Source organism: Haemorhous mexicanus, chromosome 13 (assembly GCF_027477595.1).
Source record: "Haemorhous mexicanus isolate bHaeMex1 chromosome 13, bHaeMex1.pri, whole genome shotgun sequence".
Classification (NCBI taxonomy): Eukaryota; Metazoa; Chordata; class Aves; order Passeriformes; family Fringillidae; genus Haemorhous; species Haemorhous mexicanus.
The window spans coordinates 10,438,907-10,456,941 of NC_082353.1; the positions used below are offsets into that span (position 1 = coordinate 10,438,907).

The following is an 18,035-nucleotide window of genomic DNA, read 5'->3' on the forward strand; positions in this document are numbered from 1 at the left end:
TTTATAGTGGGATTTCAGATTTTTTGCTGTTGGTAGTTTATTTATCTGTTGCATTTTGGAAAGTTACGAGGCAATTTTCATGTCAGGTTCCTCCAAGGTGGCACTTACAAAGATAATAATGTGCTCTCCAGGAACATCAGTCCTTTCCCTGACTTCCTCATCCCTGCCTAGAGCTAGAGAAGGAGCATCATTACAGTGCCTATGTAGTGCAATTTGCCATTTCCCTGTGTCTTTTCTTGCTTGACCCATGTTATTTGTGCCTGAAATAATTCAATGAATTTAACTGGAGGGAGGGAATTTAAAATTTTAGGGTAATTTTATCTTTTTTCTTTTTAGAACACTAGTAATTTTAAATGTATTCATATTTCAGATTTGAAACATTTGAAATCAACAGCTTTGAACAGTTCTGTATCAACTATGCCAATGAAAAACTGCAGCAGCAGTTCAATATGGTAAGTAGGAAGTGACTGGCATTTCCTCTTCCCTTTCCTCTCATCCCAGTCCATTCTGCTAATTGGCTCCCCAGTGGTTAGGATGAATTCCTTCAGTCTATTAAGCAGCTGTCCTGGCCGTGGGCTTTGAGGGATGGGGGAAGATGGACTATCTCCTAGAAATAGATTTTATGACTAACTGCTGCTCTGGGACTATTTGAAATTCTGATCACAGTAACAATTATAAGGCAGAAGCAGTGCTTGGCAATTAAGACGCTGAGATTGCCTGTCAGGGAGAGCCCTGTGAGGATGAAGTTGGAGTTCGAGGTGTGTCCATAACCCCCAGAGCCCCTGGAGGGGCAGAGCAGAGCAGAGCGCGGCATCGCTGCCGCAGCTTCGCCGCCCGCGCTCCCTCCCCGCTGTTCCTTTTTGGGGCTTTTGGCTGCGTGCTGAAGGTGAGCAATGACGTGTGGCAGGAGGCGGCTCTTCCCCCTCCTCCAGAGAGATCACGATTCTCTCCTCAGCCTCAGTGACGTTTGCAGTTGCATCTCTTACCTGCATCACGATGAGGCGAGTTATTTCTGCCAGGCCTGTTGCTAGGCTCTGCCGCAGCACCGGGGTAGCTCTGAACTCTCCTTAGGATCCTGCCTCTGTGGCAGTGTGTGCTCACAGGGCCAGATCTCCCGTTCATCCCAGCGTGTCAGGGAGTAAGCAGGGTGCTGGAGCAGAGGCTGGGCTTTCCAGCCCTGGCTTGCCCTTTCCATGTGGGTAGTGCCATGGCTGGCTTCAGCTCTGTGAGTGGGATGTTATAACTGCTAGGCACAGGGCGTCTTGGAGTTTTCTCAGCTTACAGCAAAATCTAGTTGCTGGGAGAGCTGTAATGGTTCTCTTCTTCAGTGAAGATGACTGTGCCCCTGTTCCCTTCCCTCTTGTGCCACTGCTGCAAGCACCTGCCTCATGAAGGAGGGGGTGACAGGGCTGTTGTGTTGGCATCCTGCCAAGCTACCAAACCCAGTGCTGGTGAACATGGACCTGTTGGGCTGCCATGCAAGCACACAGGGGGAGGTTGCTTTGAATTAAAACCTTGTGACTGGCTGGTGGCAGCCAGCAAACCTTCATGTGGTGCCTGGAGCAGCCTGACCCTGGCTGAGAAGAGGCCATTTGGGAGCTGCCCAACCCCCCTGCCCTGCCTGGTGCCCACCACCCACAGGGAAAATCAGGTCTGATGGCATTTTTCACCACCTAATTGCTGGTTCCTTCACAGTGAAAAAATGGGTTTCTGTTTCCTTCCAGATCCTGGGTTGGATATGACTTGCCAGTAGAATGCTGCCAGGGCTTTGCTGCCAGGTGCAGGGTGGGAATGGCTCCCACGGGCGCGGTTCAGGAGCGCAGTGCTGGGGAGGATGGCATTAAGCTAATGAAATAAAGGCATAAACAGCTTTGTCAGGGTAGCTTTCTGCTGCCTTGCAGATGTGTGCTGGGGAACTGTGAGGTGTTTGTGGGCTGTGCACTGAGCTCGGGGCAGCTGGGGCTGGCACCCCAGTCCAGGTGTTGTGGCACCCCCAGACCCTGCCCGTGCCGCTTGGGGCACTCCCAGCACGCGTTCACCTGCCACAGCAGCATGGAGTGTGCACAAAAATGTAGGTGGGGGATGAAACATCATCAAAAATAACTGGAGTCAGCAGTCTTTTTGGTTTTTCAAAGTGCTTGTTCTTTTTAAGACCACAGTTTGCCTGTTTAATATCTTATTCTGGTTTTTCCTGAAGTTTTAATTCATCTGGTATGCACATTTCAGTAAAGCTTTGCAAGTTGTTTGTGATAATATTTTTGAATAAATATACAGCTACATGGTCACTGATCTTCATACCAGATAAATCTGTCACAGAATTTTCCTTAAAGGATTTCTAGTTCTAATGCTCCTTCGGCTTTTGCTGAAGAGTAAATTTTAATGCAGTGCGTCATGTTAGAAAAAAAATCAGCAGCCATTTAAGAGGAAATAGAGCTTTGTTATTTTACAAGGAAACACAAAAGTATTTATAGTGAAACTTTGCTTGAAATAGAGCCGTGTTCATAATTTCCAAATCATAAAAGCATGGCACATCTCACTTTATAGGTTGCTGTTCCAGCACTTGAAGTTTTGTGTTGATTTTTATAAGAGAAAAGAGCTTATAGTAATAGTGGGACAATATAGTAAAAGGATAGGATATTTGCAGGGAATATGGAATGCTTTAATTTCAACTGTTGTTTTTAGGCCAGGAAAAAAGGTTAATTTATTTTTCATACACTTGTTGAAGAGTTTATTCAGTTGAACTAGTGTGTCACTTGACAGCCTGGATTAATGTGCCAAGATGAATCCAGCTGAGAGTTCAAGATATTTATTCTGCATTTCATTTCACAGAAAACTGTTTTCCTTTTGCCCTGCAGCATGTCTTTAAGCTGGAGCAAGAAGAGTACATGAAGGAACAGATACCATGGACCTTGATTGATTTCTACGACAATCAGCCTTGCATCAACCTCATAGAGGCCAAAATGGGAGTTCTGGATCTGTTGGATGAGGAGTGCAAGGTGTGTGTTCAAGGGCTTTCACAGAGGGAGAGGTCATCAGCTGTCTTTCTGGGCCTCACAGGGACAAGTCACCTGCAGACAGTTGTCACTTTGACACTGATGGGGCAAGAATTTGGAAAGCATACAAACAGAACTGGCAATTACAGGAGGAGAAAGAATGGTTGCAGTAATGAACTCCCCCTCACGCCTTCCCCTCCATCATGTATCTCTAGCTGTTCCTGGGTCTCTGATCAACTTTGTTTGGACTTGGACAGTGTTCTCTTCCCTGAGGATAAGCGAGTGCAGTCCTTGGTCCTGTCAGATTTCCCCAGGTTGCCTCTTTCTTAGTGTTTCACCCTGTGTCTTTTATCTTGGTTTATTTTATGCCAAGCCATGTACAGGGGATGGCTCAGAGTGTGTCTGCCTCAGTGGAAACCCAGCTTGGGGCTCTTATTTATCACAAGAAATCTCTAGTGGAGGTGGATGAGTTCTGCTCAGTCTGGTAATGTGCCTTTGGGGTCCCTGCCTTCAGGTGTGTGACACTGGAGGCATTGTTGGTGTCAGCTGTGTCCCAGCAGCTGCTCCTGCTGCCAGTGCCCAGTGTCCAGTACCCAGTGTGGAACTGGCAAGCACACAGCTGGTTACTGTGTCCTTGCTTCTGACAGTGCTGGGAATCCAAGGAGCTGGAATGTGAAAGCAAATCATCAGGTGTTGTCTCCCATCATCTTAGGTGCTTTTGCTGCTGAAATGCTCTCATCTGTATTCTGTATTCTTTTCCATAGATGCCAAAAGGCTCAGATGACTCTTGGGCCCAAAAACTTTACAATACTCATTTGAATAAATGTGCTCTCTTTGAAAAACCACGTATGTCAAATAAGGCCTTTATCATCAAGCACTTTGCTGACAAGGTAAGGACTTTTCCTGCAGTGCTGCTTTCCTGCTGGTGTGGGGGAGGGCATCCTGGGGCTACTGCAGGCAGAGACTGGCTAGTGGCATCCCTGGCTCTACTCAGCTCTTGCTGCCTCAACACCTGATCAGGAGGAGAAGGTGAACTGGCAGCTGTGCAGGGACACACAGGAGCTCCTGACTCCATCACATGCTGCAGCCACTGCCCATCCGTTTCCAAACATGGAAGCTCAGTGCATTTGCAGCTCTCAGCATCACTGCATCAATTCCAGTTATGCAACAGAAAGGTACAAAAAAGGAAATCCTGTACCCCCATCCTTTTAGCTAAAGAGCAGCAATGAATTAATGCAGTTCTTGCTGCCATCTCAATGTGCAAAGAGGAGAGAGGCTAGCACAGCCTTTTCTATTGCTGGAGCAGTGTGTGCTGCTCCCACCCTCGCCTGGGCTGTGCAGGGAACAGCTATTTCTAGGAAACTGGCTGAGGGAGGGGTCAGTGGAGTGCATGTCATGTTCAGCTCCCAGTGCTCCTCAAACTGAGCCACTCCTCAAGGTAAAACCAAAAAAAAAAATCATAATCCCATTTAATACAGTTGTGCTGTTATACAGAAAAGCTGCCTGAGTATATTGTCAGCTTTGTCAGAAAAAAGGTTCAAGAAGCTCTCAGAGTCTTACCAGTAGGTCTGCACTGCTGACACGGGGGCTTGGAGGCCTTTGTCTGCCTCCACTAGGTTTTCCCCAGGCTCTTGAATTCATGTGTAGAAGAAGGGTCCTATTCTTTTTGCATCTAGTGTTACCTTAATGAAAGCACCAAGAACATCTCTGTAACTGTTTAGGTTCATGAGTTTTGTTCTATTTTATGGATGAGAGAACAAGAAGGAATTATTTAATATTTCATAGTCTGTTCATTAGGCTAAACTTTGATATTGAAAGCAAGGCTTTCCTAAGTCTAGTCTGTGAGCAGCAAGGGCCAAGGAAAGCAGAAAGCAGCTCCAAGCAGGTACTAGCAAAGCTCTAAGCTCTGCCCTGCTGTCTGTGCTAGGTGTTTTATGTTTTCTGTGTGCTGATGTGAATGTACACAGACATCTTGGAGGAGAAGCAAAGCCCCAGCTGGCAGGTCAGCGATGTGTGCTGATGCTGTGCTCCCGGCCAAGGCAGGGATGCTGCTGCCCTCTCCTGGCATGGCCTCCTGCAGGAAAACCATGGATGGTGCCCCAGGTAGTGTTCAGGGTGGGCTTCCAGCCTTGCAGAAACCCTGGGGACATCCTCTGTCCTCTTCCCTCTAGGAATTCAAGACCATGGATGGTACCCCAGGTAGTGCTCAGGGTGGGCTTCCAGCTGTGCAGAAACCCTGGGGACATCCTCTGTCCTCTTCCCTCTAGGAATTCAAGACCATGGATGGTACCCCAGGTAGTGCTCAGGGTGGGCTTCCAGCTGTGCAGAAACCCTGGGGACATCCTCTGTCCTCGTCCCTCTAGGAATTTCTTGAAATGTTTTGCAGCTCAGGGTATAGTGTCACTGTGCAGGCACTGGTAAATGGACTTTTGACAATAGTTTTGGTTTTCTTTTGGCCTTGAATTAGGACAGTGAAATAAATGGTGGGTTTTTATCTGAACGCTGGCTGTTCTTTGGTCCAGGAAATGCTGTAGCCCTGTGACAGAGGGTTGTTATGTATTGTCACAACATTCAGCCATTTTATTGCTTCTGGTAAAATGAGTCCTTTGGAGCACAAATGAGCCATTTCCACCATAATCTGCAGGCAGATGTTCTTACTGCCTCTCAGCTAATGAGATGAGAGATACTTTGTTCTCAGTTGCCTCTGGATTTCGGACAGCTCTTCAGCCCTGATGGGCTCAGGGAAGGAGATGCTCAGCACACACTTTGATTGTTCACCCCTGCAGTAACCATTCAGTCATGCTGCCTTGCCATGAGCATCTCTCAGCAGTGAAATATCTCTGGTATAAGGCAATAGCAGTATTCCTCTCTCTGTTTTAATGTTCTGTGTTTTACTGGAAAGCACTCTTTTTGAGGAGAGTCTGTATTTAACAAAGATGCACTTGGGAGCTGATATTTTCAGTATGTAAAAGAATTATGTTTTGAATGTGAATGTTATAGCTGGTGAATTCTACATAAATTATTATTATTTATTACTTCTAATACTTTGTCTTGTAAAATAATGGCTTTCAGGTGGAATATCAGTGTGAAGGCTTTTTGGAAAAGAATAAAGACACAGTTTATGAAGAACAAATTAGGGTCCTAAAATCAAGTAAGGTTGGTATAAGGTTTTTTTTTCTTCTCTTGCAGTTAAGAGTTCTTGAATTAAGGGTCATAGAAAACTTCTTATAAACCTAGGAAATATTTCTCCCTTAGATCAACTGAAATTGAACATAGTTTGTGTTTTACTTGGTTGTCTGCATGAATTTAGAAAGTCCTATATCCTAACTTTTTTCCATGTGAGATCAGTCTATTTAGCCACTAATTTCACTGGGTTTGGGTTGTTGTTGTTGTTTTGGGGGCTCTTTTGTTGGGTTTGGGTTTTTGAGGGGGGGAAGGGGATCTGGGGAAGGGGGTTTCTTTTCCACAGAACTTAACTATATTTTCTGCAGAAATGTCAATGACTTCTGATATACCATAGTAGTATAAGAAGGCTTAACAGCTAAGCCCTTAATTTTATAACCTGAAAACAGAAGCTCATTGTTTATGGCGTGAGCAGCAAATTTCTGAAGGAGAGACAAGTTCAAAATGAGGGAGGAATAAAATATATAGACCATAAGGACACAAACCAGAACTTACAGTCTTGTCTCCTTGATATCTATGAAAGAAAGCTTCTGAACTGAAAAATACTGCATGAAGGAATATTATAGAACAGGCCTTCAGTGGCATTGTCTGTGTTTGGTAATGGCAGAAATGCTGGTTGTGCTCTCAGAAATGTGAAGGCAATTAACTTGACATTGCACAGTGGTGGCTGTTGGGAATTTGCTAGCTCTAATGGCCCAGGAAGCTGGGTATCAAGGACAGGCTATTTAAAATTACGCTATTCTATCAGGAAAATCAACATTTTTCTCTTCTGTTTCTATTCTGAGCAGATAATATGAAGCTAAATGATTAAAACATGTGGTGTAATGAAACACCACAGCAGACTTTCCACTGGGAGAAGTATTGAAGTGGTTTAAGTGAAGCCAGTTTCTGGGGGTGGAGGGGGAGGCAGGTGGGTCTTTGGGGAGCTGGCAGAGGCCAGCCAGCCACTCTGTGCAGGACAGAGGAACAGGGTGCTCCATGGGATGTCAGCCTGTGACTGAGGGACAGACAGAGGGGACAGAGCTGCTCTAAGAGCCTGACAGCAGCTTGAGGCAGTTCAATTTAAACACTAAAAAACAACGTGGTTTTGCCTCATTTTGCCAAAACCAGTGGAAAGAATGTTTTATTTTTGTTTTTCATCGGCGCCTCTTTGTTAGCAATTGTAGTAGAACTGCATTTCTGATTTTTACTTTATTTTGTTGGTGGTGGTGTTTTCTGGGTTTGCTGTGCACATCCAACAGAAGGTAATTCTAAATTGAATGCATCATCTGTCATCCTGCCCATGCCCACTCTCACATACAGCTTGAATGCTTCTTTGCTCTCCAAAGTGCATGACACACTCTGCTCTTGGCAGGGACTGTAGAGTTCAGCTCTTTGGTTTGGCCTTCTCTGTAAACCCACCCACAGAACCTCTGTGAACTAGTTTAGTTTCCATGCATGTATCATGAAAGCAATACAACATCCTGGGCTTTTATGCTTGCTACTGGCATGGTTGTTAGAATTTTCTGTTGTGGCTCTGTATTGAAAGAAATGATCTGTGAGATTGTTAGCAGCATGTGTGTTAGGTTGTCTGAAAAAATTACAGGGAAGAAATGCTTCCTTGCTTGTTTTCTACCACGTGAATTATCTGCCCTTTGATCAGTGTTTCCCTCTCTTTGAACACTCCTAGCATTCTGCAAAACAAAGAAAATTGATGAGATACTAAAATCCCAAACCAAACAGGAGTAGTCCTGCAGTTTGGATCATTGCAGCACTGCTCCACTATTGCTGACCTGTACTGGAGAGGCCAGACATTGTTCCTTTCTTCTACTTGGAGTAACTGGGCCAGTGTCTATGAAAACAGTGCCTTTGATATGCACTTGCCCATTTTTACAGGCAGATTTTCCCAGGGCAGGAGAAAGAGAATGAGACTCAGGTATGGACAGCTTAGAACTCATCCTTGTGCAGTTGAGACAATGGGGACCCTGTTCCTACCCCCACCTCTGGTGTGTGGGAGCATCAGGAGCTTCAGAGAATCACATTATATTCAGGTTAGTTTCTGCACAGGCTGAGAACACCTGGCTCTGTGGCTCAGCTGCTCATGCACACCAGCTCACTGTGGCATAGGCAGCTGACAAAGAGGTGCTACCCCAGCCATCCTCAGCTCTGGGTTGAGTCAGTGGAAGGAGAAGAGTAAATCACCCTCAGGAAATGTCCTTCTTCCACCAGCTCAGGTGACATCAATCCAAGCTGTGATGCTCCTTTTTAAGTTCAGGAATTTAGGGTACCTTTGTAGCATCCTTTGTCATTTTGCTGTGCTGGAGAGCTGTGCTGGGTGCTGCTGGGGAACATTTGATGTCCTTTTCCAGCCCATCTGGCACAACCACAGGGCACAGGTGCCATTTTGTTGTGCAGTGTTCCATTGGTTATGGTGTCTGCTCACCAAGTTTTATAAGACAAAATCAATTTTTTAATTTTTTAGGTTGTACTTGGCCCAAGTGCTTTCCAGCACTGAAAAATGAATGTTCCTGTCTCTTGGGGGAAAAGGCACAGATGCTAGATATAAAATTATTCATGGACAGGTAGAGAGGTTCAGATTCTCTTACTCCTCTAATGGTTCTGAAGAGCTGTAGCTGTCAGTAGAAAGACCTGGTGGTGTAATTTTTAGTTATAAGTTACTTCAAAGCAGCTGTTATGGATCAGTATATTTTGTAGCCATTAGAGAAAGGGAAGCAGAAGTTCTGTGTGGTATTTGGAAGGACATTTCAGGTTTTTCTTCCACTCCCACTGGCAGGGCGTAGATCTCAGTCAGATAAATTTGGCTAGTGGGTTTTTTTCAGTTGATGGTTCCTCTTTTAAGCTGATTATTTCAATTTGGAGTGATAAAGCAGGAATCTTTGCTGCCTGCTGCTTTATTCAGTGTCCCAGATACCTCTCAACCACAAAGGAGACTGATGCACCATTGGGATAAGAGAAGACCCTGTCGTTTCCTTCTTAGATCAAAGCAGCTGTTTATAATTGCAACTGGTACTTAGGAAACTGCTGTTGGTATCTAACAGTTTCACATGGCTATTGTTGGCTATATGGAAAAAAAAGATCAGAATTTTATTGAGAGAAGGAGACTCACTGATCAAACCACAGAAGTTTTGGTATTAAATCATGGCCCACTCACTATACCACTTAGCCTGTCTGCTTTTTGCGTTTGTCCCCTGTGAAGTTCACCAAAAATGCAGTTCTTACAAAAGCTGAGCCTGGAATGTAACCTTAAGCACAAACAGGTCCAATTGCTTGCTGGATTCTTACCCTCTGTGTAATTTTTCTGCTGTTACACCAGTTTAAGCTGCTACCAGAGTTGTTCCAGGATGAGGAGAAGGTGCTCAGCCCCACATCAGCAGCCCCTTCAGGGCGTGTGCCTCTGACTCGAATGCCTGTCAAACCTGCCAAGGCCAGGCCAGGGCAAGCCAGCAAGGAGCATAAGAAAACTGTGGGACTTCAGGTGAGTTGGAAGATGCAGCTCTGTTACATAATGTCTCCCTTCACCTCCTGGCTCATAGGTCTCACGGTGTGCTGGTGGCTCGTGGGATCCTTTGTGATTCTGAGAGAGGTGCAGCTTATTGTGACTTACAGCTTGGTGCAAATAGTCCCTAATTACCAATGCACTGTGGGGAACAGTTTGAGGCAGCTGATTTTTTATTATGGTGCCAAACCCCAAACTGATGCTTTTCAAAACAAATTTAACGTGAATGCTGAGAAGTTTTGAAAATCTTAAACTGGGTTTTTTGGATCATGTGCCACTTTGTCTGATTCAAATCCAAAGTGGGGTTCAACCCCCAGAAAACTTGGTTCCATTTATCAGTGGCCAAACATAAAATATCCCCATATCTTTGCCACAATTAAATTATAAGTATGCAAATCAGGTCTGTTTTCTCAGGTTATCTCAAAGATGACTGAGCTTGTTGAGGCTATTCCCTGACCTTTTTTTTTCATTTTCTTTTTCAAAAAGTTTCGAAACTCTCTTCATCTGCTGATGGAAACCCTGAATGCTACAACTCCACACTACGTGCGCTGCATTAAGCCAAACGACTTCAAGTTCCCATTCACGTAAGATGCCAGTTCCTGTGGGGTTTGAGGAGCCCATCTTGGGAGGGATTGCCCAAGGCCACTGAGGATCAAGGCTCTGCTGAACCTTGCTCACTCAGGAGTGGAGTGCTGTGTCTCCTTTCTCTGCTTGTGGATTCACTGTCTGTGTGTGTATGTGTATTACAGTAGGAGATGTTTGGGGATGGATAGAGGGAGAAATGCTTCCTGATGCCATTTTTTTGTTTATGGTGATACATAAGAAAAAAGTTCCAACATTTTCATTGCTAGCAATTTTAAATGTAACTGGGGTTTGCACTCCTTGAGCTGGAATTTGCTTTTTCAGATTCCAAAGCGTTTTAATTTTTTTCTTTTTTTTTTCATATATGAACTTGCTTAGAGTTTTTCTCAAAGCCGGGGCACACAAGGGCTCCTGTAGCTCTTGTGCTGGCCAGCAGCAAGTGCCAATGGGCTCAGACTGTTCTCTGTTACCCCTGAGTTTCAGGAGCACCTTACCAGCCACCCATCACACCCACCCTGCTCCCCACTGTGCCACTTCTCTCCTGGGTGTGCACACAACCAGGACCCCCAGACAGTGCAAGCCTAGTCCCACATCCCAGAGCCACCTTTTGTTCCTACCTAGGTTTGATGAAAAGCGGGCAGTGCAGCAGCTGAGAGCTTGTGGTGTGCTGGAGACCATCCGGATCAGTGCTGCTGGCTTCCCCTCCAGGTGTGTCTGCCCTCTTTGCATTGCTTCCAGCTGCAGTTCTTTTTAAGGTGATGTTCATTGTTGGCACTGGTGCTTTTGGGACAGGTGGACGTACCAGGAGTTCTTCAGCCGTTACCGGGTTCTGATGAAGCAGAGAGATGTTCTTGGTGACCGAAAGCAGACGTGTAAAAATGTCCTGGAGAAGCTGATTCAGGTACTGGACTTAGTGCTGAGAGCATTTGGCATCTGCAGGAATAGAGACAGTGTCACTTACTCCCTCAGAGCCACACTATTTTAGTACCTTTACAAAATACTAAACCACAAATGTATCCTGTAGCTCTTTGAGTGCTGTTCCTTTCAACTTAGACTCAAACAGCCAACAAAATGAATTTTTTTTTCAGTGTGCCTTTGTATATTCTCAGTTTTTCCCTCAAAGGAGTACTACAGCCTGTAGACATAAAATATTATTCTCTTTCTGGTTCAGTTCTGAAATTTCAGATGTGTTTGAGCAGCAGCAGCATGCTTTGTTCTGCCCTAGTCCTGATACAATAAGTGATTTGTACATGTCTGAAGCCCCAGCTGCTTTGTTTGCTCTGTGTAATGTGGTTGAAGATGGACCGTTCAGAGAGGTCAGCTACAATTTAGGCAGAAAATTGTACATGTGCACTGCCTGTATTGCTTTCATCCTCTGGGCCCCTTTGTCACCTCCTGTAGCCTTGCGTGTTATTATCTTTATGGCATTATCATCTAAGCAAAAATCTCACGTTGCCCCTTTGGCCCATGCTTGTGGCCTTATTATATTAATTTTTAACGGAATCATATTGAGAAAATACCCTTCTCTGCTACTTAATTTAAGTCTCAGATTACCCAAAATATTACACAGATAATTTTGCCTCTTTACTGACTGCTTTCATTTAGCCCTTCATGCCTTTTTTTATGCACTAACACTTAATGCTGTAACTTATCCTCTTTTTACCTTTGGAAATAGGACAAGGATAAGTACCAGTTTGGTAAGACAAAAATATTTTTTCGGGCTGGTCAAGTAGCCTACCTGGAAAAAATAAGGGCAGATAAGTTGAGAGCTGCCTGTATCCGCATCCAAAAGACGATCCGGGGCTGGCTGATGAGGAAGAAGTACATGCGGATGAGGAAGGCTGCCATCACCATCCAGAGACATGTCAGAGGGTACCAGGCACGATGGTAAGCACTGCTCAGGGCAAATGCCACACCAGCCCCAATCCAGAGCCCTGTAAGCAGGGCATTTAAATGTGATGCATCTGTCTTCGCCTTCCTGTGCTGCCTGAGAGGAGATGATTTTCCATGGAAATGAAGGAAATTGAATATAATGAGTGTGTCTGTCCTGACTGGTTTTGACCTTTCTGATAGGACAGTAGCACCCTGGCTCTGTGATGCAGAAAGCAAGTAGTGCTGAGGAGATATGTTGCAGGTGAGGTAAAGCAGGACTGTCTGAGTCCTTATTGCCCAGTTTCCATGTGCCCTCCCAGCTGGGTCTGTCCTGCTGGAGAAGCCATTCCTCATCCAGGGTGCAGCTGTCAAGGGACATTCATCAGTGAGTGATTTGTTTGGGTTGACTTCTGAGGGATGGCCATGGGGCCAGAGAGAAGGGCAGGAGTACAGTGGTATTGTTCAAAGACAGGGTGGTGATGAAGGCTGTAATAACCAGCCTTCAGAAAGAAGCATATGTCATGATGCTTTGTAATTGTCTTACTGCAATAGCCAAGAACAAGCAAACATTTTCTACTAGTGAAGGTTAGGAGAGCAGATCTGGAAGATGACATAGTGGAAACAGCTTTAAAGTTGGAGAAGAGGTGATGAGAAATTAAGCTGAGTTTACCTTGTCAGTTGTTTAGTACAGTTCTTAGAGGAAGTGAAAACATTTCCCTGTGAAGCTTTGCAAGGTTTCTGTTAATTTGTCATTCTGTTTTACTGCCACACGGCAGAATAGCAAGTAAATATACTGTGTCACTGACAACACTAAGAAGAAACTAAAAATACAGGCTATTAAAAAACCCCAAGCATTCAATCACATAATTACAGGTGCTGTTTGTGATCTTTTCCTCAGCTATGCCAAGTTCCTGAGGAGAACACGAGCTGCCATCACCATTCAGAAGTTCCAGCGCATGTACGTGGTCCGCAAGAGATACCAGTGCATGCGAGATGCTACTATTGCTCTCCAGGCTCTCCTGAGAGGTTACATGGTCAGAAACAGGTACCAAATGGTAAGAAATCACAATGTACTTCTTCACTCTACCTTTATTTCCACACACTTTCAGAAAAAAGGTTCTCTGTGGTGTCATCTTGGGAATCTGAAATGTTTTGTGTGGGTGCTGTTAGGTTTTGTGTGATGCACAGACAAAATAGCAGAGCATGGATTAAGGGACAGCACCTGGAAATTAGAAATATCTAATACTGCCATCCTCTTGTCATTGTAGACATATTGTCATCTAATGCAGATGTACTTAGACTTTCAGTGCAGCCAGTGGAGAATCCAACAGAGATTTACAGCATTTCTGACTTTTTCACCTGTTATATAGAATGTCGAGGCACTTTAAAAAAAATACTGAAAATGGCCTTGCTTTAATCTCAGTCCAAATCAGTATTGCTTACATCATTACTGGTCCTTTCCCATCCTAGTTTCAGTGATTCTGAAATGTCTTATGGAATTATGTTAGCAAAGATATTCCCACAAAAATTGGATATTGAAAGTTATCCATGGGTGGAGTGGTTTTGTTTTAGTTTTTTAATGTATGTTGGTTTTGATGTGGGGATAAATTGATATAACCTGTCCTAGCGATATTGGTAATATTTTCCTGAATATGCTTGATCATAAATTATTCAGTTGAGAAATTAGAATTTGGTTTTCAGTGATTACAGGGCTGGAAACAGAATTATGATTTGAACTGCAAAGTGCTGACATGTTTCATAGCACTTTTATCTACAAGAACAGTTTTCACCAGGCTCAAAAGTCAGCCTGTATTTCACTGAAAAAGTAGCTGAGGGATTTGTTTTCCCAAGCATGTAAATGTTAAGGGCATGCAGCCAAGAGCCATCTGATGCTTATGTACTATATAGTTCTCTTTTGTATTTGGAGTTTTTTTTATATTTTTAATTTGTATTAAACTTGCTACAGTCACATGTGTAGTATTCTAACATAAACTAACCACAAAGTTGAAAAAAAAATAAACCTTGATAAGAATTTCTTAGTAGTAAGACCCTTGTGGTTGACTTGGATGGTCTTTTATGTGGATATCCACTTTCCTTTTTGTTGAAACTCCTAGCATTCTTGTTATTACAAGCTATATTTGTGATGTTAAAGAAGATGTGTTTTTAACAGTGGTCTGACAGATGTGACACCTGGGTCACAGCAGTAGGTGGCCTAAAATCTTCAGGAAGATGGGAGTTGTTTCTCTATGCCTTGTTAGTCACATGAGTAATACCCAGCCCATCTGTCTTGCAGCACAGTTTAATAAACCTGTTACATTCCCTCCTGATAGAGATGGCATGTTTCTGGAGGAGTCCCTGGAAGGGGTGGTCAGACCTGCCTGTCAGGAGGATCCCCCTCGAGCTGTGAATTGTTCTCTGCAGTAAAACATGACAGTCTGACAAGTGCTCCTGCGGTGTGCTGTGTTTGTCTTGTCCTCCCAAGGTGGGATTTTACCCAAGCTGAGGTACAGGATGGCCAGAGAGGGAAGCACAAGCTCTGGGTTCCGTGGGAAGGTAAACACGGTTGTTGTGGAGTCGGGGATGATTGCAGAAGAGTGAAACTGAAAGGTTGCCCTGTGACAGGAGAGCTGGGCTGAGCCCTGGCTGCAGTAAAGTCTGGGACACATGTTGTTCCTCAGGATTGTGAAAGGGACCTGTTGTTGTTGTAGGAAGAGAGGGCATGTCTTGAGTCACGTGGGCAGTACAAGGAATTTAATATGGTTGAATCATCTCTTTCACACATCCTGGGGAAAGCTCCTGCCTGAGACATTGCAATGTGCTTCTCAGCTGGACAAGCAGTCTAGTTCCTCCACAGCTTTGACTTAAGCTTTCCTGGGATATAGCTGGTAGATGAAGTAACTTTCCTGATCCTCTCACTGTACTTTGGAGTGGCTTGTTTCCTCCCTGGATTGCATGGATGCGAGAACTCCCTGGCGGATGAGGACCATCCCTGCACCATGGAGGTATTTTACAGGGTTGTTACTCTCAATCTTGAGGTGAAAATTGTTGAAAGTTAGTTGTATTCCAGTGTTCAGGCACCTCCTGGGACCCTGAAGGAGTGTTCCAGAAAGTGTGTAAGGAGGAGGCAGGAATGCCAGCTGCATGGCATGCAGTCAGGAGGACTTTGGCTTTTGACCTTGCTGTGCTTTTCAGAGAGCTGCTTCCTTACTGTGGTGTGCTGAGCAACTGAGTGCTGGGATTTCCAGGCTTATTTTTAATTCAGGAATAAATGCTAAGGGAGAAAGTTCATATGTATTATAGTCTTGCCACTTTACCAGTGAATTTTAAACTCATTGATCTGGAACTGTAATCCTTCTAACACATTTCAGTTCATTTGCTAAGCAGTCTAAAAGAAAATAAAATTACTGTTACTGGACTAGTTTGTCTTACCAGCTTTGTGGTAAATCAGTGTAAGAATGTGAACTGCCTATGATATTTAAACTATCAATTCTGAGCATTAACATGAAATCCTAAATAATTTTGTTCTTTAGAATAAACTGTTTTATTTGCAGAAGCTTTATTAAGTGAACTCTGAAGCTCTCAGAGTACTGGAAGCCTTGTGGGCAGGCTCTCCATGCATATCTCATGTAATCAGCTTGAATTCAGGGGTTCCAGACCTGGGGGATCTCTGATAAAATTAGTGGATGAAGGATCCAAAAACAAGCGTTAGACTCTTCTAAGCTGAACTCTCTGGCTAACACACACATGACTGATTTATGTTACAGATTTTTTTTTTTAAATAATAATATGGATTTTTTTTTTTTACACCTCAAAGCTATGGTTGAAATTTCTGCCATAAAATAAATTCAAATTACTACACTATAAATTTCTTATTAGAATAGATGAACATTTTTCCATGCTGACAAGCCTAAGATATGTCAAAAAAGGCTACAAAAAAATCCCCAAAACAAAATAACACAAACAAACTAAAAGCTTCTGACTTCATAAGAGCTGTTACAATTTCCTCTGGGAAGTGCAGTACTGACTGCATTGCATATCAAATGTGGTAATTTTAAACTTTGTATTGATGAACTCTATGCAGCATATGTCAATAATTCTAAAGCATTTCAAGATAAAGATGCAGTTAAAAAATAAAGATTGTATTTGTAATCTTGCCAACAGGTACCATATACTTTTGTAATTAGCTGAGCTCTGACCTCAACACAAAGGAATGCCTGGTGCTTCCATGTGCCTCCAGTTCTTTTTGTCATGTTTGTCTCTCTGGTTCCTTTTTATTTTACTCCCTGTTGTTATCCTTGTTTCAGTCTTTTTTTCCTCTTCTTTTGTTTTTAAATTTAAACTTATTCCATTTCTCGCTGCTCTTCCCCAGAAGTTTCTCTTTGCAGGCGAAGGCATCCATCATTACAGGGTTCTGTGTACTGCACAGGTGCAGTTTGGAGCTCTCACCCCCGTGTTTCCCATGTGGATTTGGGCAGGCTCTCCATGCATATCCCATGTTTTCCCCCTGCAGATGCTGCGGGAGCACAAGTCCGTGGTCATCCAGAAGCACGTGCGGGGCTGGCTGGCGCGGCGGCGCTACGGCCGCACGCTGCGCGCCATCGTCTACCTGCAGTGCTGCTACCGCCGCATGATGGCCAAGAGGGAGCTCAAGAAGCTGAAGATAGAGGCCCGCTCCGTGGAGCGCTACAAGAAGCTCCACATTGGCTTGGAGAACAAGATCATGCAGCTGCAGAGAAAAATCGATGAGCAGGTAAAAGCTCTTGGCCTCTGGGAAAACGTGTCAGAGTCGTGGTTAGCTTTCACAGCACCGTGGGCATTCGCAGAGCGCACTGAATTTTCATTGCAAGGGCTCGGTTCTCTTTTGTGATGGAGAACAGTGATAGGAGAGAAGGGGAGGCCGCAGCAGAACTGGAGCAGTCAGACATCCACTTGTTCCTCTCAGCAGAACTGAGAAAAACTCCCACTCGCTTAACGCCAGTGCTGCGTTTGAAGCACGTCAGTTGCTCTGTTTTAGGGGAAGGTGGGGGGATCCTGTCTGATGTATGTGGGCTCTCCATCTGATTTTAGTTTAGGATGTGCAGGCTTAGAGACTGGACTGCTCTGTCACCTCGTTAAGCAATTCCGCAAAACCAGACCAAAACCTTTCTGAAATGGGGAAGCTGCTCCTGTGCTCCCATGTCTGGGTGTATTCTGTGGGGAAGGAAAAGGCTCCCTTGAACCAGACCCTCTCTAACAGCTGCTCTGTCTGTGTCGTGTTTTGCACAGAACAAAGAGTACAAATCCCTGCTGGAGAAGATGAACAGCCTGGAGGTCACGTACACTACGGAGACGGAGAAGCTGCGCAGCGACGTGGAGAGGCTGCGGCTGAGCGAGGAGGAGGCCAGGAACGCCACCAACCGCGTGCTCAGCCTGCAGGAGGAGATCGCCAAGCTCCGCAGGGAGCTGCACCAGACCCAGGCCGAGAAGAAGAGCATTGAGGAGCGGGCAGACAAATACAAACATGAAACTGAGCAGGCATGTATGGGGTCTCAGATGCATGAGAGGATTTGCAGGGGCCTGGTGTCCACTCAGGTTTTGCCAACTCAGGGATTAATTGTTTCACTTGTGTGGTCGGTGGTTTTACTGTGTTTTTATAGCTGTACAATCCTAAATAGGCTTGGTATCTAAATGGCTACACCTGTGGTAGAGAAATGTGCTAAATCCATATATTGTATGTAAATATATGTATCCAATCTGTTCAGATTTTGATACTGAAAGCATTGCAAAGCCAAATCCTTGAGCTTTCTGACTTAGAGGTAGTGAATTCATTCATTTTACTTGTCTAGAGAGAGTAATCACATAGATAGCAGAAATCTGTCCCACGTTCAGTATTCAGAGGTGCTGCTATATCCTGCCTAATGTAGACAGCC

At 44.4% G+C, this 18,035-nt stretch overlaps 1 protein-coding gene across 8 annotated transcripts in view; it reads left to right on the top strand.

Moving 5' to 3' along the window:
* Nucleotides 1-18,035, top strand: part of MYO5A (myosin VA) — a 99,517-nt gene that overhangs the window by 54,050 nt on the left and 27,432 nt on the right. For all 8 annotated transcript variants that reach the window (XM_059858318.1, XM_059858320.1, XM_059858322.1 and 5 more), the window contains exons 11-22: nucleotides 371-452; nucleotides 2,856-2,996; nucleotides 3,758-3,883; nucleotides 6,066-6,149; nucleotides 9,490-9,651; nucleotides 10,159-10,256; nucleotides 10,876-10,962; nucleotides 11,047-11,155; nucleotides 11,930-12,141; nucleotides 13,025-13,181; nucleotides 16,637-16,876; nucleotides 17,392-17,640. In XM_059858318.1, coding sequence (XP_059714301.1) covers nucleotides 371-452; nucleotides 2,856-2,996; nucleotides 3,758-3,883; nucleotides 6,066-6,149; nucleotides 9,490-9,651; nucleotides 10,159-10,256; nucleotides 10,876-10,962; nucleotides 11,047-11,155; nucleotides 11,930-12,141; nucleotides 13,025-13,181; nucleotides 16,637-16,876; nucleotides 17,392-17,640 — 1,747 coding nt within the window. The remainder of the gene's footprint in view (nucleotides 1-370; nucleotides 453-2,855; nucleotides 2,997-3,757; nucleotides 3,884-6,065; nucleotides 6,150-9,489; nucleotides 9,652-10,158; nucleotides 10,257-10,875; nucleotides 10,963-11,046; nucleotides 11,156-11,929; nucleotides 12,142-13,024; nucleotides 13,182-16,636; nucleotides 16,877-17,391; nucleotides 17,641-18,035) is intronic.